We start from the raw sequence: 22,724 nt of genomic DNA on the forward strand, positions 1-22,724 counted from the left end.
ATGCATTACTACTGACAGATTAAACTTAAAACGAGTGAGGTGATTCAGATTTTAATTAGAACCCCTATAGGCATGCTTTCTAAGTGTTTGTTAACTTAAAACACTAGTATAGAGAAATGCAGAAACATGTTGTCTAGGTGTTGTATTTTATTACGAACGTGATATCTACTTACACTGACTATTAAGGCCTATAATTATGTTTGCCTAATGAGAGGGGAGTATGCAAGAATCAAAAAGGTCCTATAGGCATATTATCTACATGCATATGCATCCTATAGCCATGGTATCTATACAGAAATTCTTATAGACATGTTATCTAAAGATGAGAATGCAGAAGTTCTTATAGTCCCGGTGTCTATATGCGGATGCAGAATTCTATAGGCATGATTTCTATATGTGAGTGCATAGATTCAGAAAGAAACTCTTATAGGCAATATGTCTACATGATATGCAGAAATTCATAAGTAAACTGTAGACATGATGTAAATGCAGAAATTAATAAACCTATAGGCAGGATATCTATGTGAATGCAGAAATTAGTAAACCTATAGGCAGGATATCTACGTGAATGCAGAAATTAGTAAACCTATAGGAAAGTTATCTACCCTTTGCATACATTTATTCCTTCCCCTTTTCACTAGCCATCCCCAATCGTTTATTACAAGTTATTACAGCCCCGAATGAATAAGAAAAGCAAAATTACATCAGCAATTAAAGTACAACCAATGAGAGCCTAATTCAGACTCCATGTCTGAAGTATGAGATGAACCAACTTCAAAAGATCATGAACCAAAGCCTTTCTCTCATTTGGATGTGTCAGAGTTCCCTAAGAGCCTCATAGGGACTCCGAGCAGTGCTCACACCCAAATGTTTAACCAGATTAGGATATAGTGCAGTATGGAAGGGCCAACCCTCAAGTGTCCAAGTTCATAGGGAACTCAAGGTCCCAAGGCAAGTCTCACAAAAGGGGGGCAGAACTTAGAAGCTAAGAAAGAGTGCGAGTGCAGGAGTGAAATTCTGAAGAAAAAAAAAGGAAAGGAAAGAGGGGAATAACTTGAAATCAGTGCCTAGAGGGGTATAAGGGAGTAGGGAATTTGCAAGAACACAAGAAAAGCAGACTGATGGGCATACTCAGCAATGGGATATGCTGGCACACCCTCCAGCCTATTAGAGGTTAGGACCTCACGGATTTAGAACTTAGGTTATGAGCAACAACTCATATTGCCATGCCCTAAGTCACCACTTACAAACACATAGGGGTAATGGGGTAGGGAGCAAAGATTCACAGTAGAAACAGGCAGTAGAACATAGGCATATTAAGTTAAATATTGAACTCTACATAAGCAGTAAAGTAACCATGGATATAAAAACTTTAAGTAAACACATTGGGGATGCTGAAACTAAAATTAGGACATACCAGTTTCAGAGAAAACAAACAAAGAGAAAGCAGTAGTCTTGTAAAACCAAAGTGTAAACGAGCAAATAAGGAAAGGAACTCAGTTAACAACTAGTAATTCAGAAATTGAGGATTTCGTAAGAATGAACCAGGTCAGAAAGATGGGAATGATTTCGACTTAAGGAAAATCAGTACCAATCAATTAAACTTATTAAAAGGAATTCTGAATCAATCACAAGTTGGAAAACCATTTTGAAGAAAGATTCCTCATATATAAAAGCACACAGACACGTTAAACATGAAGAAATTTGTCATGTTATTCAATAGAAGAGTCTAGTATAGGAGAATCAGAATTGTGTGCAAACAAGAGAAGTTCACACTTAGTTCATAGACCAAGAAATAAGTCTGAAAGAGTCAAGGGTCCTCAAACAGAACCCTAGTTTGATCATATGACCAAACTCGGAGGAAACCCCCAAATTCTAAGGTTTCCGACTCGAGTCGAATACAGAGATGAGGAGGCAACAGGCTCAGAGATTTCTTTTCAGAATCTCATGAGAAGACAAGCAAATACAAATAACATTCAAAGCAGACAGAGTGTGGGAGCATAATGAGAGAATAGTCACGACAGTAAAAGAAACGTGTTTAAGAAAACCTTTAAAATGGACTTAAATAGGGTTCAGAAGAAGAAAAAGCAATAACACTTAGGAATACAATAGGAGATATAGCAGAAGAAAGTACTTTTTAGAAGGAACTTATCCAAGGTTCAGAAGAGAAAAGAGATGGTATAACACTTAAGAAATCCGTAGAAGAAACATGTTTAAAGAGGTCTTTTAGAAGAACTCAGACAAAGTTTAGTAGAAGGCAAACAAAACTTAAGAACTCAGTAGGAAATACATACAGTAGAAGAACACAAAAATACCGGAAAAGCATAACAAAAGATCATATAGGAAAATACAGCAAGATAAACATGCGAGCATGGTACAAAACACAGGTGAAAAACAAAGCACAGAAGAACATGTATAGCATAAGAAAGCAGTAGAAGCGCATGCGTGACAAATATACACAAAGAAAGGAAAAGAAGAGTCGGAGAAACATTTTAAGCTTTTTCAGAAACCCTAAATCGGAAAGAAGTAATCTTTGAAAGAAAAATTGGGGAAAACGTTTAAAAACTCAAGTAGAGCACAAATATAAAATAGATCTAAGAAAAAATCAGAGAATACCTCGAAGGGTTAGGGTTTCAGAAGAACCCTAGAATGAGAAAGGCTTTGAAAAGGTCTCCGATCTGAGTCGGAGAAGTCAGAAACAGGCTCATAAGACTAGGATACGCCGGAGCAAAACCGGAGATGGCCGTAGAACCTTGAATCGGCGGAGATCTGGACGAAAACCTTCAAGTTCAGACCTCGAATCTTCAAGGACCAAGTGTATAAGAGCAAAGGGAGGTGAGTATAAGGTTTCCATGGCCTGAGAAGCCATGGATTCCGGTGGGTTTTGAGGTGAGGATGATGAGAGGCTGCTAGGGTTAGGGGAAGGTTCGAGAGAGTTTGAGAGATGAGAGGATTTAGATGTGGTGGTTGGTGAGAGATGGGATAGGGTTGGGGGTGTTTGGGAATTAAAAAAGGAAAGGGGAAATTCTGGCCGTTGATCAAAATGGTCAACGGCCTGAATCAAAAAGGGAAACCGGGCAGGTTGGATAAGCGGGTTAGGGCGGGTTATTTTAGGAATTGGGCTGGCCCGTTTGAATTTGAAATTGGGGTTAATTGGGGCTGATTTTAGGCTAAAATTGATATAAAATAGGGCTAGTATTTAAATAGTCATTTTCTCCCTTTTATTTTATAAAAAATAGTAAAATGATTTCTGAAAACAAATTGAAAGTACTAAATTAATTAATAATGTATAAATAATAAATTAAAAATATTAGAATCAATTTTGTAATTATAAACGTAATTAAATCTTAAGATAGGCTAAAATTGCAATTATATGCAATTTAGCTTTAAAAATACTAAATAAATTTGTAAAAATGCGTAACAATTACCTTAGCTATGTTTTGATATAAATATGAGAATAAAATAAATTATTCACCAAAATGATGATTTCAGGAATAATTATTAATTTTTGTACTGCTAAAATAGGGCAATAAATTGATTTAAAAATCTTTTAAAATTAGGAAAAATACTAAAACGTTTGGATATACCTATGTATGCATACATAGGATATTTTGAAAGCATTTGCATATATAAAATATACAGGAAAAATTGGGTATCAACACCTGCGATAGAACCATCTCAACTCTTTTGGCCACATTAGCCGCCTCGTGAAAGGAAATCTCACTCCCCATCTCCTTGGCCATCTGAAGTCGAATAGGCTGGATAAGTCCCTTAATGAACCTCCTCACTCTCTCTCTCTCTCTCTCGGTGGAAAGTATGATAAGAGCATGACGAGCCAAGTCGATGAATCTGGTTTCATACTGAGTAACGGTCATAGAACCCTGCTGGAGACGCTCAAACTGCCTTCGATAGGCCTTTCTCAGAGTGATGGAGAGAAACTTCTCCAGAAATAGCTGAGTAAACTGCTCCCAAGTAAAAGCTGGCAATCCGACTGGTCTAGCCAAGCAATAGTCTCTCCACCAAGTCTTGGCAGACCCATGTAAGCGAAAAGTAGCAAAATCAACCCCATTGGTCTCCATTATCCCCATGTTCTTGAGAACCTCATGACAGCTGTCTAGATAATCTTGGGGATCCTCAGAAGATGCACCACTGAAAGTATTAGTGAAGAGCTTGGTGAACCTGTCCAATCTCCACAAAGCATCGGCAGACATAGCTGCTCCATCACCGGCCTAAGCTACCCCACCCGACTGAACTGCTCCAACCGACTAAACTTCTGGAGTATGAAACTGGGGAGCTACCTGCTCTGGAGTGCGAGTAGTAGGATTTTGAGCTCCTTCTCGAGCCTGAGAGACGGCTGGGGCTACAGGAAGCAAGCCTGCCCGGGTGACACTCTCCATAAGGCCCACTAGATGGACCAGAGCATCCTGGAGTACGGGTTAGCAATAAACCCCTCTAGGACCTGAGCTGGGCCCACCAGAATTGTCGGAGCTGGAACCTCATCATCAAAGTCAACCTGAGGCTCCGCTGCTGGTGCTGCTCCTCTGGGCTGAGCTCTGTCCCTACTCAGCCTCTAGCACGGCCTCGGCCTTGCCCTCTGCCCCCCGTGGGAGCTGCTGTTGGGGGATCGAGCTGTTGATCAGTGGATGAGGAAGCATGTGTTCTCGCCATCTGCGAAAGAACAGAGTAGAAGTTCATTTAGCATTGAGAAACCAAACCGCATGACAAGAAAAAATAAATGTGAAGTTTTTCCTAACTCTGTAACCTCTTGGGGATAAATACAGACGTCTCCATACCGATCCCTCAAACTCTACTAAGCTTGTCTGTGAACTGTGAGACCCGTGTAACCTAGAGCTCTGATATCAACTTGTCATGACCCAGATTTTCCACCCTTGGGAGTCGTGATGGCGCCTACTAGTGTGAGCTAGGCAAGCCGACTGTTTGAAAAAAATTACTTTTTTTCCATTTTAATCCTTTACTAGAAATTATGAGCAATAACTTAAAGACAACGGAATTTATGTCAAGGGGAAGAAAAATAATAGAATTACCGAGTACAACCAATACAACTGTTTAAACAATACTACTCAGAACTGGAGTCACAGCTTCACAGACAGTCTAAGAGTACTACAAATAAAGGTCTGAAAGAAATAAAAGATACACTGTTTCTAAAATAAGTAAAGGAAACAGGATAAAGGAAAGATAGGAGGTGACACCAAGGCTTGCGGACGCCTAAAGGACTACCTCAGGTCACCTAATGAACAAGAAACAACAATCTCACTGCGGTCCGAAGTCTACAGCACTAGGATCTGCACAAAAGAGTGTAGAGTGTAGTATCAGCACAACCGACCCCATGTGCTGGTAAGTGCCCAGCCTAACCTTGGTAAAGTAGTGACGAGGCTAGGACTAGACTACCAAATAAACCTGTGCAGTTAAATCATATGCAGCGGAAATAGAAACAGATAATCACAATTAAAATTGGGTAGGGGAAACATGCTACGGGTAGTAACAGATAACAACAGAATATCAAGAGGAATATAAAGAAACCAAAATCCAATTACTAACAAGGATAGGGAAAACAAATTGAGAGTTCACTTCCATTCCACATCTTGTTACAGGCGAGCAACCCGATCCCATTTCATGTATCTCGGTGCAGGCGTACAACCCGATCCCATTTTACATATCTTGTTGCAGGCGTGCAACCTGCTCCCATTTCATATATCTCGTTGCAGGTGTGTAACCCGCTGCCATTTTATATATCTCGTTGCAGGTGTACAACCCGCTCCCATTTCATATATCTCGTTGCAGGCGTGCAACCCGCTCTTATTTCACATATCTTGTTGCAGGCGTGCAACTCGCTCCCATTTCATATATTTCCGTGGCGGCGTGCCACCCGATCTCATTTACAAATCAATAACAATCACCAAAGAATCCCGACAAGGGAACAATTATATTTCAACAACATCCCGGCAAGGGAATAATAATATTAAGACAAACATCCCGACAAGGGAACAATAATGATAATAACATCCCGGGAAGGGAATAATAATGATAATAACATCCCGACAAGGAAGCAATAATGATAATAACATGTGAAGCGCGATAAACCACAACGGAGTCATAAAAATTACAATACAAGACTCACGGGCATGCTTGACACCGACGTATAAATACTCGTCACCATGCCGATACATCGTATTCCACAATTAACACGTAGTAAATAAGACACGACTCCAAATCCCTCAAGCTAAGGTTAGACCAAACACTTACCTCGATGCCACAAACACAATTCAAGCCTCAACTATCGCTTTAGCCCTTGATTCCACCACAAATTCGCTCGTATCTAGCCACAAGTTACTTAATTACATCAATAAAGGCTAAATGAATCAATTCTAATGCATGAAAATGAGTTTTCTAAAATTTTACCCAAAAAGTCAAAAATCACCCTTGGGCCCACATGTTCAAAACTTGAGGTTCGAACCAAAACCCGATTACCCATTCCCCCACAAACTCAAATATATAATTTATTTTTAAATCGAACCTCAAATCGAGGTCCGAATCCCTAAATTTTAAAAAACCTAGGTTCTACCCAAAACACCCAATTTCCCCCATGAAAATCATTGATTTTGAGTTGAAATCATGTGAAAAGATGCTAAATATTTAAGAAAACTAGTTAGAAATCACTTATAATTGATTTGGAGAAGAAATTGCCTTTGAAAAATCACCCTAGAGTATTTTGGTTTTGAAAGAGTGTGAAAAATGGTTGAAATGCGTCTAAGTTATGAATTTACAGGTCTCTGATTCGCAATTGCGAACCCTTCAAAATTTTGAGACCTTTGCATTTGCGAAGAAATTTATCGCATTTGCGACCACCCCTTATTTCTGAGGGGTTCGCATTTGCGACTGGGGCCTTCCGCATTTACGAGCCAAATGGTCGCATTTGCACAGGCCTGCCCGGGCCTTTGTTTGCATTTGCGATGGAATTCTCGCATTTGCGAGCTAGGCTTCACATTTGCGAAGCCTGCATACCTGATCATACCAGCTGAAAACCTGCAATTTTCCAAGTCCAAAACTCACCCTGTGGCCTATCCAAAACTCATCCGAGCCCTCGGGGCTCCAAATCAAATATGCACATCGCGCATTCAACTCACTAAAATAACATTAACAACTATGAATTTAGTATCAAAATCATGAAATTTCTTAAGAACTTCAAATTTTTCAATTTTCTCAAAAACGATCCGATTCACGTCGTTTCAAGTCCGTTTCTTACCAAATTTCACAGACTTATCTTAAATCACATATAAGACTTGTACCGGGCTCTGGAACCAAAATACGGATCCGATACCATCAAGGTTTACACACATTTCATTTTCAAAAACTCATAAATATTCCAAAAACTAATTGTTTTTAAAAAAAATTCATTTCTCAGGCTTGGGACCTCGAAATTCGATTCCGGGCATACGCCCAAGTCCCATATTTTTCCACGGACCCTCCAGGACTATCAAATCACGGGTCCGGGTCCGTTTACCTAAAATATTGACCGAAGTCAACTCAAACTTATTTTAAATGCAAAATTCATCATTTTTCACAGATTTTCACAAAATGGCTTCCTGCTACGCACCCGGACTGTGCACGCAAATTTAGGTGATGCTGAAAGAGGTTTTAAGGTCTAGGAACACAGAATTTACTTTTAAAACAAGTGATGACCTTTTGGGTCATCACACATTCCGACTATGCGGTCCGCATATGCCATCGCAGAATAGCTACCCAGCAGCTTCAGCTGGAATTGTGCGGTCATTATGCGGTTCGTAGAAGCGTTATGCGACTGCAAAATAGACCACACATTTTTCTCTTCAGTTGTCCAAAAGCTCAACTTCACTTTGCGGAGGTTATGCGATCTGCATTTGACTTATGCGGTTGCATACTTGCAGCATTTCTGTCCTTTTGTGACTTTTTTACTTCTTTTTCATGTTTTTGGGTCTTCGAGTATCATGCACTACAAAACACCAAAACTTGATAAGAATTAACTAAAAATGCATTGAAAGACAAGCTAAAGTCTAAGTAATTTTTATCAAAAGTGCCGAAATTCTACTGCACATCAGAGGGCCGATTTTTCCAAGTAATTATACCTTGTTTCGGCCTCGCCTAAAGTTCTATTGACATAGTAAAGGGAAATTGCGTACCTTCCTCTTTCCGGACTAAGACTTTACTTAGCTCTACCTCGAAAACCGCCAAGTAAAGGTACAACTGTTCATCTGCCTTTGGAGTGTGGAGCAGGGGCGAACTCGAAGTGTACCATTTGAGTTCTTCCAAAGATTGTTGGCATTCCAGGGTCCAGGAAAAGTTATTCTTCTTCTTCAACAGTGAGAAAAATTGATGGCTTTTGTCCAAGGACCTCGATATGAACCGGCCCAGGGCATCTATACGCCCGGTTAGCCTCTGAACGTCCTTGACGTTGTCCACCACGGTGATGTATTCTTTGTATTTGATTTTGTCGGGATTGATCTCGATCCCTCGATTGAATACCATGAACCCGAGGAATTTTCTAGACTCGACCCCGAATGCGCACTTTTTCGGGTTCAGCTTCATATTTTATCTCTTCAATATGTCGAAGGTTTCCTGTAAATGTTTCAAATGCTCCTCTAATCGCAGGGACTTGATTAACATGTCATCAATATAAACTTCCATTGATTTTCCTATCTATTCTTCGAACATCCGGTATACTAGGCGTTGATAGGTGGCACCGGCGTTCTTTGATCCGAATGGTATTACGTTATAACAATAGGTTCCGGATTTAGTGATAAAGGAAATCTTTTCTTGATTGTCTGGGTCCATCCGAATTTGGTTGTACTCGAAAAGGCATCAAGAAAATTGAATATCTCATGCTCGACTGTCACGTCGATCATACGATCGATGTTAGGCAAAGGAAAAGAATCCTTAGGGCATACCTTGTTTAGATCTTTATAATCCACACACATTCTTAGCCTATTTCCTTTCTTAGGTACTACCACTATGTTAGCTAACCAGTCTTGGTATTTAACTTCCCGAATGGATCCTATTTTAAGGAGTTCAAATACTTCGTCCTTGATGATTGTATGCTTGACCTTAGACTGCGGTCTCCTTTTCTGCTTAACCAGATGGAACTTCGGGTGCAAACTCAACTTATGAGTGGTTACCTCCGGCAGGATCCCTATCATGTCAAGATGGGACCAAGCAAAACAATCTATGTTAGCTATAAGAAATTCAATAAGTCTTTACCTAAGCTCGGGAGTTAACCCCGTGCCCAGGTATACCTTCTGATTGGGTAAGTGTTCGATCAATATGACTTGCTATTGATCCTCGACCGTCGATTTTGTGGCATTGGAATAATCGGAGCTATGAACGATCTAGGAACTCCGTAATCATCCTCCTCGCCTACTCCTCCCTCTTTCAATTCGCTCGAGGATAGTATCGGTGATTGCTATTTATTTCTTCCTTCCTGGTTGGCTCTGTGTTCTTTAATGTCGAAACCACGAGCACTAGGATTACCTCGTTGACAATGAACATTTCTTTTGTTGTTGGCTGCTCTCTATAGACCATCTTGATTCCTCCTGGCATAGGGAACTTCAATGCCTGGTGTAATGTTGAGGGTACTGCCCCTCATATTGTGAACCCATGGCCTTCCGAATAGGACATTATACCTCATGTCCCCTCGATCACGTAAAAATTTGTATCTTGGATCGTCTCGGTGGTGTTCACTATCAAGGTTATCTCTCCTTTAGTAGTTTTGCATGCCATGATAAATCCGTTCAGCACCCGGACCGCCAACATTATTTGGTCTTATAACCCCAACTATTCTACGACCCTCGATCTGATGATGTTGGCCGAGTTGCCTGGATCAATCAACACACATTCAAATCAAGAATTGTTGATGAGTATGGATATCACTAGTGCATCATTATGAGGTTGCACGATGCCCTGCGGTATCCTTGTCACTGAACAAAATGGTTCCCTTCAGGACTTAATCTCGAGTGCATTTTTCCCTCATGATGGATACTTTAGTGCGCTTTATCATCGGCCCCTCCGATGATCATGTTGATGACGTGCTGAGGTTCTTCTTGTTCAGTCTGTTTATTAGAGTCCCTGTTCCTGAAGTGGTTTTTGGCTCGATCACTCAAAAATTCTCGAAGGTGCCTTCTCTCAATTGTCGGCAGTCCTCGGTCTTGTGTCCATGAGTGCCATGATACTTACACATCAGGTTAGGATCTCTTTGGGTAGGGTCGGACTGTAATGGTTGAGCCCACTTGGTTTCCTTGATGCGCCCAATGGATGATACAATATTGGTTACATCAACTTGAAGTTATACTGTGATAATCTTGGTGCTTCCCTTCCTAGAGCGTCCCGTCGAAACCCTTTTTGCTCATCAGACCTAGGCTATTGGCCCCCCGATCGCTTCTCTTTTCGTTCCTTGTAGAGTTTTGCCCGGGCCTGTTTCCCCTTCGGTCTGCACTATATGGTTGATACTGATCGTGGACCGACCTTGATTCATGTTTGACGACTCTCTTAGACATGTCATCGACTCTGATGGAATAAACGGACCCAGAAGGGCCCTTGAGCTGGTTGTCCTCGACTCTGATTTTTGACTGGTACCTGTTGTGGATGTCGTCTCAAGTTACCGCCAGGTACTCTACCAAATTTTGGTTTAGCTGCTATGAAGCCAATGTGCTTCGGGGGTTAAGTCCATGAGTGAATGCCTGAACGACCCAATCATCCACAACCGAAGGAAAGTTTATGCGTTCCATTTGAAACCTTGACACGAACCCCCTTAGCATTTCGTTGTCTCTTTGCTTAACCTTGAAAAGGTCCGAATTTCTGTCTCAACCTTTATGGCCTCGACATGAGACTTCACAAAAGCATCCGCGAGCATAGCAAACAAGTCAATGGAATTTGGGGGTAAGCTGTGGTACCATATTATTCCTCTTTTCGAAAGAGTTTCCCCAAACTTTTTTAGTAACACTAACTCGATATCATTATCTTCCAAGTCCTTGCCTTTGATAACGCATGTGTAGGAGGTCACATGCTCATTCAGATCCATGGTTCCATTATATTTTGGAATATCGGGCATACGAAACCTCTTCGGAATTAGCTTTGGTGCCGCACTCGGAAGGAATGACTTTTGGATAAATTTCTTGGAATCCGGTCCTTTCAATATCGGGGGTCCTCCTGGGACTTGATCAACCCTGGAATTGTATGTCTCCACCTTCTTGTCATTTGCCTCAATTTTCTTTTCACCTGATTCCACCCGTTTTGTTAATGCTTCCACCATCTTCATCATTCGGGACTGACACCGAACTCAGCTTCACCTAGTCTTTTCGGGACTACGTTATCGCCGATTTCTAAGCCTGCAACATTTCAAAGATTAACCGTAGACTAACTTTGGGCGCTTCTCGAGCCGTTGGTCGGGCTCCTCCGCGAACGCTGTTCTCAGGATCGGTAGACAGGTTGGCATCGAAGGCCACCTGCGATTTAGCATCGACTAGGCCTGCAACTGGGACTCCGTTGGAATCAGCAGGGGCACTTCATTGCTAGGCACCAGATTGTTGCTTTCGCTGTGATGGCTAGACTCAGCCTCAATGTTCAAGTGAGCAGACTGAGAATTTGATATTTTTATGCTGACTTGAAATTGAGACCTCAAAAAATAAGTGTAAAATAGAGTGTGTTATGGAGATTTTGTATCAAACCACCACTATTATCCTTAGCCCCACGGTGGGCGCTAAACCGTTTACCCTTAAAACGGATAAAAATTTATTTTATATACAGTTTTAAGGATATATGGATTGACTCAATACAAGTAATCAAGAATGTTAGATAAACGAATTAAAGATAAAATGAATAACAAAATCGGTTGCGATGTCAAGGCCAGGCTCGGACTTGAGCTGAACAATAGTTTTGTCCTCGACCAAGCCCATACGAAGACAAATATATATAAAGAACAGTGATTAAAATAAGAACTTTTCAATAGCTAGAAAAGTATAGAAGTAAGTTTGTATTGCCTTGATAAACGTGTTACAATGTGTCTATTGAATAAAAAAATTCTCCTTTATATAGTAGAGGAGTTTCATCCCTAGTACAATTCTAAAAAAGGTAAAAATCCTCCTTGAACGTCAATCACTGATACACTACCAACATCAGGCGAGATCCGCGCCAATCCGGTTAGGTGCGGATATCACAACCCTCCATTAGTCTTGTGCAAACGTTTGTAGTGCTTTCCGAGGTCTTAGAGCTCGTTCCGGGTTCGGAGAGTGTTGTCTTGTCAGGCTCGGTGGGCGAGTATCCCGTTCCAGCCCCGATTCAAAGAGTTCTCAGATTTGGTCTCTATCTCATACTTTTATACTTCTTTCTTTGTTTGACTTACCGGAAAATTGGGGTGTACGCTAACTCTGAGTTCACCCGTATACAATATAAAATTTTATGCTATTACGTTCTACAATGTCCACGTAACTAATGCGATGTTTAATTAGTTTTTCATCGTAAACTACGATGCTAGAATTTTATATAATAGTTTTACAAATAGAAAAATGGAATAGAAATATGTGTATTAACAATATATGTATAAGAATATTTAATAAGGACAAAAATCTCTTAAACCATACGATTCTGGTATTATGTTTCACTTTGGACAAATAAAAGGAGGTCATTGGTCACGAGCGTATCTATATGTTGGAGCATGGGGCACATAAACTCACGCTCCTCTCGTTATTTCAATATTAATATTACATTTCTTACAAAAAATCTTAAGTTGGCGTTTGGGCATAAGATTGTAAATTCCAAAAAAAAAAAGTAAAATCTTTTCAAGTGAAAATGGTATTTGAATATAATTTTGGGTTGTTTTTGAATTTTTGTGAGTTATCTAAGTGGAATTTTTGAAAAACAGCTCTTTGGAGTTTTTTAAATTTTCGGAAAATTCCAAAATTTATCTTCAAATGAAAATTGTGAATTTTATGGCCAAACACCAATTTTGAAAAAAAGTGAAAAAATTTCGAAAAAAAAAAAGTAAAAAATTCTTATGTCCAAACGAGCTCTTAATATACATGTGTGCACCAAAGCTCAAAGAGTCTTATGGCACCATGATTATTGTGTGCAGCTTTATAAGTGAAGTTTAGAGGTTCAAATATCAGTTTGTAGGCATGTTTAGTGACTCCTCTTGTGCTTTCATTAAGTGTTTTTTTATATTTTTATTTTTTAATTTGATTTTTAATTCAAAATTCCCAAATCTAACACATTTTATTACAAAATTTTATATAATTAAAATAATAGCAATAGATAATGTAGAATAATTCAATGATTCCTGTATATGGAGTATACATATATATGTTGAAAATTATTAAAATTACAAGAAAATAAATAAATTAAATCTAACATATAATTTTTAAATGATAATGGTTTCATGATAAGAACCTAAAGGTTTGAACTCCTCAAATATAAATTTTAGATTCACTTCTTTGTAATAGTGCACTCATCTTCTTAGAATCTTGTATCGGCCTCTCAATTTGGTTACCCCAAAAAGTTATGTGTATTGTAATTGATATTTTGGAACAAATTTAAGGGATTATGCGTTTTCTCTCCCAATTAATATATATACACACAAGGGAGATAAAAATAGAACTTACCTTCGAACATGATTGAACTTACACCACAAGGGGGATAATAATAGAGCTCATCTTCAAAATTAACACGTGTTGTTAATTCCTAAATCCTAAGTACCAACTACTAACGACCATTCAATTTGTAGAGGTTAATCTCTATACAATATATGCTGCATTGATCTTTTCATTTAAATAATAATTATGCGACCTACTAATATCATTTTCAACTCGTTTGTCAAAAAAGAAAAGAAAATAGAGGAGCTACTCGAGAAATTCCTGGAAAAGAAGATAGGGACGTGCTCATGAAAATAATATTAACCTCTATTATCTATAGTCTAATCAGGATAGGTTTTTTTTTTTTTTTTTTAAACAAAGTGATCTTTTCTGAAAGCAGAAACAGCGGCAACCCAAAACAAAGGAAAAATTCTCCTAAAACAAATAGATATGGCAAATAAATGGAATTGGATGCTATGTCAATTTCATATATAAAATTAATATTCATATATATGAAGATAATATTATTGAATGACCTATAGATTCATCAGTAAGTTTAAGTGCGAAATTATTGAGAGCTAACATGTGTGATATAATCTTTTCTAAAGATTACCTTTTTAATTATATTTTGAGATGTTAATATATTAAGTGTCTCTCTTCAACATGCAAGAATCTTCTTTTTTCTATTATTCGATAATGAAATATCTCATAATTTACCAGAGGAATCTGCATCATGCCTTTCTTAACACGTGGGTGTTTACATTTATATTCCTAAAAATCCGTCTAACATTTGGTAAGAATAAAGACACGTCCTTTTTTTTTCCCAATTATCTGTTCCTACCGTTGCATACTGTTAGTCCTGTTCAAGGATGCTAAATTCTGCACCTTTATATTTAACTTTTTCTACGATTTCAAAATGCTATACTGAATTACAAGCTGAATCCACTAAGCGGATCTAGGGTTTAAATTTAATGTGGATTTACAACGATCTCAAGTTAATATACTTAACTGAATTCATAATTAAATATTTATAGAAATTTAATAAAAAAAATTATGCATATATATACATGGTGTAAATCAAGGGTGAAGCTAATTGACGTTACATTGCATATATAAAGTTAATTTATACTGAACAACCTTTTGTCGGAGAACTTTTTTTCCTTCTTTCAAGTTTGAACACCTTTGAAATTTTTTTAGCTTTGCCACTCGTCTAAATAAAAGTTGGTAAATTCACGTGAACCCGTAACTAATACTGTGAATTTGCCCCTTCAACTCCTTTCACTTTTTGACAAGGGCTTTATATATTACCTTGCCTAAAACTCTAAAATTTTTAATATTTTGCTAGAAATTGAAAAAAAAAAAAAAATTGCACCAAAATAAGCAATTATTCATCCATCGATACATTCAATCAATCGTCCATTATGTGAATTATTTGTATCTATTTTGTTGTATTTACATATTCAAATGATTCATCATAATTAATTAGAATAAATAAAGAAATCATTCAGTCACTCCTGTAGGATCATTGATCAACTAGGAACATGTATCTCATGTTTTACAGATCAGTTATCAAATTGATAATTCTTCATCTCAACTTCAACTTCTCATTTTTGTTGTGCCAAAATTTTCTCAGTGATATCTGACGACTGATTGAACTTTTGATAATTGTGATGTAGTTTTCAAATTCACAACTTCTCTCGTCAATAAATAAAGAAACACTAAAAACATCTGGAGAAATATGTAATTGTGGAACTTTAATTTGGAAGTTTCCTTGTCTAGCTACTAGTCTTTATTTGTTGTGCGGTCAAAGCACGATTCAACTAAATTATTGAACAACTGACTGCAGAATCTGACACGAGTTATTAAACTTGTGTCAATCTACTGATTTTCAAGAAGTTTGTGTCTCTTTCTTTCTAAATTCTTGTCATAAGAAATAAAAAATGCTAGTAGTATAATTTATATATATATTAACAGTGTCAGATTTTTTTTACATATAATACTCCCTCCGTTTCAATTGATGTGAACTCATTTGACTGGGCACGAAGTTTAAGGAAAGAGAGAAGATTTTTGATCTTGTGGTATAAAATGAGACACATATATTATGTGTGGCTATAAATCTTTGTGTAAAGGTAAATTGTTTCCAAATAAGGAAATGAGTCATTCTTTTTGGCACGAACTAAAAAGAAAATAGGTTCACATAAATTGAAACGGTGGGAGTAGCATGTAAGTTATTATTATTATTATTAATATCAAGTTATTAACTTATATTTATTAATCAATTTACCTGAAAATATCGTAAAATTATAACTTGATTATGTAGATATCTTTTAACTTTATTTGTGTACAAATTGAAATCTCATCAGAATCCTTTGTAGTAGTAGCAGTAGTAACGTAACAGACGACGACTGCTCAGATTACAAAAGGGTTTAATCTTTTGCACACCAAAGTCCAAAAGGTACTCTTTTTTAAAAGGAAAGTCAAGACTCTATCTGGAAGGGCTATGATTTTCCCTGTATGTTCGGCAAAGACAATTTCCCCATATTGCGTGAATGCGTCCTTATATTTATCATTAATTCCAAGAAGTAAATTTGTCTTATTTTACATGTACTCCGTTAATAACGCGTGATACCTTATTTATTAGGAATTTGACTTATTTATGTTGAAAATTTGGTATACCATAAATTAAATTATTGACAGACAATTGAGATAACTGTCTAGTGTAGTTACAAATTAAAAAATAAGGTAAATACTCTAGTACATTTGTTATTTAATTACATACGGATGGTGAAAAATATTAACATAGTTAGTATCTACGAATCACATGTATTTAAAAAAAGGATTCACTAGCAATCAAAAGACTTTTCACACTAATTAATTTTAACATATGATAGCATGTCAGTTATAAATTTATTTATCAGTTAATGTTTAGCATATAAATTTGTTTGCACTTACCTTACGAGTAACTTGATTGAGTAAAAAATAATACATAACTTGCACATATAACTTAAACTAGTATGCATGCAGAGGCGGAGGCATACTATGAGGGGTTACTGGTACCCAGAAACTTCGATAAAATTTTATATATACTTGCAAATATCTTCAAAAAATAATCAGATATTAGCATAAGCATGTACCATTCTTTATGAGCAATGATAAATTCAGGGCGCTCCACTACCACCGAATACTAGATCTGCCTCTGGATGTATGTATCCGTTGAAGTTCTTATGTGCATAATGTTGAGATTATTTAACAGTTAGCCACATTGTAATTACTTTACATTTACATAGGCTATTCTTTGTATAAGTCAATTTTGTAATTACTTAGGCTATCATTGTAATAAGTCAGTTAGGCTATTAGTTAGTGGAATTGGTTATACACGTGTATAAGATACTGTACAAATAGTTTTTGATGTAAGAAGACTTTATTTCTCCTCTCCATCTGTTTCTCGAAACTTCTCAGTGAGCTTGCTTTTCTTCTTCATCCATTAGAGCTCGATCTGAGCTCAGCTCCATTGTTGATCCTCAGTATTTTGTCATGGTATCAGAGCTTAGGCTCCGATTCGTTCTTTAGTCACTCAATTTAGTCGATTTCTGTCAAAGCTTCACTCGTTTTTCTCTTCTTCGAGATTTTTAATTCGCCTTAATTAGGGCAAAATCGCAGAAGGTAATTACTCCTATTAATTTCTGATCTCTATTCAATAGTGAGACGATTCCTACATTTTTGAGTCATGGCAACGGACAAGGAAGCCCTATATTCATCTAGCCCGCTGTATATGCATCCGTCAAAGAACGCCGAATTGATGCTGGTATTGGCGGCTTTCGATGGCACTGGTTATAGATCTTGGAGAAGAGAGGTGCTTAGGGCATTATCGGTGGAGAACAAGGTCAGATTTATCACATGAAAGTTTAAGAAGCCAGATCCAACTTATGCCACCTTTGATCAATGGGAACGATGCGACACTATGGTCACCTCCTGGATTCTCAACTCGCTTTCAAAAGATTTGGCTGATAGTTTGCAATATGTTAAGGACGCGAAGGAGTTATGGCAAGAATTGGAAGATAGATATGACCAAACTAACTGTACCCAATTGTATCAGCTTCAAAAAGAAATCAGTGATCTAAGTCAAGGAACTCTTGACATCACTGGGTACGATATCAAAATGAAGAAGCTTTGGGAAGAACTTAACACCTTGAATACACACGCTCAATGCAATTGCACCTGCACTTGTGGAGCTAAGACAAACATGCACAAAGCGGAACAGGATAGAAGATTAATTCAGTTCTTAATGAGATTAAATGATGTGTACACTGTGGTGAGAGGCAGCATCTTGATGATGAATCCACTACCCAGCATTGCACAAGCATTTTCCATACTAATTCAAGAGGAGAAACACAGGGAAATTAAGCCACACAATCAGTTTGTGATGGAATATGCATCTCTTAATGCAAGTACAGGAAATAACAATTTTAGGATCAATTACAACAAAAGTGGATAAAATACTGGAAATGCTGGAAATAATGCAAATAGAGGAGGATATCCTTCGAACAAACCTCGCATGTTTTGTGACTACTATAAGAGTCTAGGACATAGTAAGGATAAGTATTTCAAACTCCATGGATATCCTCAGAATTCAAGGTATCCTAGCTATGGTAACAACAATAAAGGGAAAAGAATTGCATCAAATATGTTTGGAACACCAAATGATGGACCTAATGCTTCAGAAGTCGAAGGAGATCATCATGAAGAGGGAAGGCTTATGCATTACCTGACTCAAGAGCAATATGGACAACTTCTCAACATTCTAAAAAAGCTCCAAGTAGGAGACACAGGGGAGAAGCCAGGAGACATGAAGCTAATTGGAGGAGCTGTGAACTTTGCAGGTACAGTCGCTTATTCTTCTTCTATTGAGCATGATAATCAATTGCGTGAATGTTCTGATTCATATGTTGATCCATGAATCCCTGATTCTGGGGCAACGAACTATATGACATTCAATAAGAAATTACTATAAAATGTCAAGACCTTAGTCTATCTTTACTTAGTTTCCTTACCCAATGGATACAAAGTGAAGATGACACTTATTGGTGATGTGATCTTTAGTCCAAAGTTCATTCTGAAAAAGTACATTATGTGCCCAACTTCAAATTTAACTTGATTTCTGTTCGTTCCCTAACTGTGCAACTAGATTGCATTGTTGTATTTACAAAATTCTCCTATCTTCTTCTACATGGACCTTCACTGAAGAGGCCACTGGAGATTGGTGAAGTGAAGGACAACCTTTACTTTCATTGTACAAACTCATGCAAAAGTAACTCAATCTTACCTTCTGCACTTGACACTACTGTCTGGTCACACACCTCACACACAACACCTTATGCATCCACTTCCACACACAGTAGAAATAAAGTGCAGTCCATTGTAGGAAAGACTACTTCAAACAATAATAATGAGTGTCGTGTTTCAAATGTTTCTTCTTATCCTTCTTTTGATGCTCATAAATCTTGTAATTCTGTTCCTATTCCTAATGCATCTGCTTATGAGAAATGCAATGTAGATATTTTGTGGCATAATAGATTGGGCCATATGCCTTTTGTCAAAGTGAGGGGCATCTCAGCCATCCCAACTACCTTTGCACAAAAACAACCATTCTTCTGCCCTGTCTGTCTAATGGCCAGGCAGAGCAGATCTCCCTTCCCATAAAGTACCACAAAAATACTTAAAATCTTTGAACTGTTACATATGGATCTCTGGGGTCCCTATCCTATTCCAACCCAAGATGGCTACAAATATTTCAGTACTCTTGTGGATGATTATAGTAGGTCCACGTGGACATATCTTCTCATTTACCAGAGCAATGCCTTACACATTATCAAAGCCTTTGTTGTTATGGTAGAAAATCAATTCCAAACTACCATCAAAATAATTAGGACAGATAATGGTCTGGAGTTTGTCAATGCTGCCAGTAGAAATAATAAGTGTCCATATGAACTATTCTAGCAGAAAAAGCCACTTTATTCACATCTTAGGAGTTTTGGTTGCCTTTTCTTCCCAACCGCTCTCAAAACACACAAGGACAAGTTTGAGCCTATATCAACTCCACATGTCTTCCTGGGATACTTTTTTGGGACAAAAGGCTACAAGGTATTAAATCTTGTCACAAAAAGGATACACATCTCAAGAGATGTATTATTTCATGAAAATATCTTTCCATTTAGTTTAAATTCAATCTCTTAATCTTGATAGTTCTTCATTTTCATTACTCCAAATGCACTTGAATGTAGAAAATTATGCACCAACTGATTCCAACACAAGTGATTCTATTACATCTCCCATTACATCATCTCACAGTCACAATATGGTGTCACCAACACTTGTATCAGGGAACAAAGACTCTGAAAATGCCCAGGATACAACTAAATATAATATCCCATCTCCACAGTTTCAAGACCAAAATAGCTCACTTAGTACTGCTAGTTCATTTGATTATAGCAACATACTCCAACCTTACCTTCAGAAAATACTAGACCACTTAGAACTCACAAAACCACCTACATACTTGAAAGATTATGTGTATACACTACCCAAATAACATGTGAATGACCACCCTGTGAATATCTCACCTCAAGATGATTAAAGCACTTTTTATCTGTCCTTCAATACCTTTATTCCTGAAGTGCAACCTATTGACCTTAGAGCTCTGTCCACTGATAGTCAACATTTGATAAAGAATATATCACAAGATTGTAAACCTGCCTCATATGAGGAAGCAGCTGTTGTACCTGCATGGCAAGCAGCAATGACTCAAGAATTTGAGGCATTGTACACCAATAACACCTGGGATTTAGTGACACTTCCAGCTAGAAAGAGGGCCATAGGATGTAAATGAGTGTATAAGATAAAGCACAAGGCAGATGAGAGTGTAGAGAGGTTCAAAGCTAGACTGGTAGTAAAGGGTTATACTCAATAGGCTGGAGTGGATTATACTGAAACCTTCTCACCTGTTATAAAAATAACAACAGTAAGGACTCTGATTGGGGTAGCAGTTAAGAAGGGATGAGAAATGTTTCAATTAGATGTGAACAATGTCTTCCTTCATGGTGATTTACATGAAGAAGTATATATGGAGACACCACCAGGTCTATTTGTAGAACAGTCTGGAATGGTATGCAAGTTGAATAAATCCTTGTATGGATTGAAATAAGCTAGTAGGCAATGATATGTCAAGCTGATAGAAGCTCTTTGTTCTAGAGGGTATAAACATTCTATGTTTGATTACTCCTTGTTTTATAAAGGCAAAGGGAATTCAGTAACCTTTGTAGCTATCTATGTGAATGATGTTATTATCACAGGAGCTCACTTGGAAGAATTACCAGCTTAAAGAAGTTTTCCATGAAACATTTAGAATAAAAGATCTAGGGAGACTCCATTACTTTTTAGGATTGGAGATACTTTATAAGGGTTATAGAGTTCTGATTACGCAGAGAAAATTCACTCAAGAACTTTTCAAGGAATTTGACTGTATAGGATGTACAACTATGACTTCACCTCTTAATCCAACAGTAAAGTTGAAAGCAGATGAAGGAATATCCCTTTCAGACCCTGGCCATTATAGGAAACTAGATGGAAAATTTAATTTCCTTACAGGGACTAGGCCTATATAGCCTATAGTGTTCAACACTTAAGCCAATATATGCAGAATCCTAGAGACACTCACCTAAGAGCAGCAATACATGTATTGAGATATTTGAAAAGGAGCTTATCTCTAGGGATTTTCTTGTCTAACAGTAGAGATTATAGGGTAAGTGCCTTTTGTGACTCTGATTGGGCAGCTTGCCCTGAAACTAGGAAATCAGTCAATTGTTACATAGTATTGCTTGGTGACAGTCTCATTAGTTGAAAATCCAAAAAGCAATCTACTATTTCATTGTCCTCAGCATAAGTTGAGCATAGAGCAGTAAGAAAAGTGGTTGGGGAATTAGTCTGGCTTGCACAACTGCTTGAGGAACTTACAGTACCACTATCTCTACCTATACCTGTTTTTTGTGATAGCCAAGCTATACTTCACATTGCAAAGAATCCTATCTTTCATGAGCGGACCAAACACATAGAAGTGCATTGCCATTTTATACGAGACAAGCTTCAAGATGGACTGATCTCACTGCATTAAATCCTTACTCATGAACAATTTGCAGACATCTTTACTAAGTCTTTGCCAGGCAACAAGCATACTCTTCTACTTGGCAAGTTGGTTGTGGGTTCCCCACCTCCAACTTGAGGGGGGTGTTGAGAATATTTAACAGTTAGCCACATTGTAATTACTTTACATTTACATAGGCTATTCTTTGTACTGTTCAATTTTGTAATTACTTAGGCTATCGCTGTAATAAGTCAGTTAGGCTATTAGTTAGTGGAATTGGTTATACACGTGTATAAGATACTGTACAGATATTTTTTGATGTAAGAAGAATTCATTTCTCCTCTCCATCTATTTCTCGAAGCTTTTCAGTGAGGATGCTTTTCCTCTTCATCCATTAGAACTCGATCTAAGCTCAACTCCATTGTTGATCCTCAGTATTTTGTCACATAATAGACCTCATTATCGTCTAATATCATCATTAAGACCAAAAAGGAACAAATGAAGGGGGTATATCAATTCCTTTCGGTTAACTTAGAGAAAAGAAATGGGAAGAATATTTGGTACAAGAGAGGAATATTTGTTCAACTAGAATTGAAACAGTGAGATGAAAGGTGGTGTTGTCGACTAGGAAATTATCAGAAGGTCACGTAACTCATCTTTTGGCAATGAGAAATTGAAAAAGGAAACAACATATCTTCGTCAATGAGAACGACTGAAGAGAGTGATCGGCTAATTAGCTCTCTCCAGATTTCATTGTTTGGCAAATTGCTATTCAATGACTGACTAACACACTCGTTTCATTTTCATTGGTTAGGACCATATGCAATAGCAAATTGTGGGGGTCATCTTGGTTTTGATTTATCTTATTACGTATATACACGATGTCGAGTTGTCGACGTAAACAATTATTGCACCATAGTATATTTTAACTTATTATAGTATTATTTAGTTGATTTTTTTATGTTGCCAAACAA

General features: G+C 37.6%; 2 protein-coding genes across 2 annotated transcripts; both read left to right on the forward strand.

Annotated features, from left to right (window-relative positions):
• Window positions 1-17,340: 17,340 nt before the first annotated feature.
• LOC138879434 (uncharacterized) lies at window positions 17,341-18,108 on the forward strand. Its single transcript, XM_070159043.1, has 2 exons — window positions 17,341-17,496; window positions 17,710-18,108. The coding sequence occupies exons 1-2, from the start codon at window positions 17,341-17,343 to the stop codon at window positions 18,106-18,108; spliced, it is 555 nt and encodes a 184-aa protein (XP_070015144.1).
• Window positions 18,109-20,673: 2,565 nt separating this feature from the next.
• Window positions 20,674-21,274, forward strand: LOC138879435 (uncharacterized mitochondrial protein AtMg00810-like). The gene is made up of 2 exons (XM_070159044.1): window positions 20,674-20,775; window positions 20,963-21,274. The coding sequence occupies exons 1-2, from the start codon at window positions 20,674-20,676 to the stop codon at window positions 21,272-21,274; spliced, it is 414 nt and encodes a 137-aa protein (XP_070015145.1).
• Window positions 21,275-22,724: the final 1,450 nt, after the last annotated feature.

This window comes from Nicotiana sylvestris, chromosome 10, assembly GCF_000393655.2.
Source record: "Nicotiana sylvestris chromosome 10, ASM39365v2, whole genome shotgun sequence".
Lineage (NCBI taxonomy): Eukaryota > Viridiplantae > Streptophyta > Magnoliopsida > Solanales > Solanaceae > Nicotiana > Nicotiana sylvestris.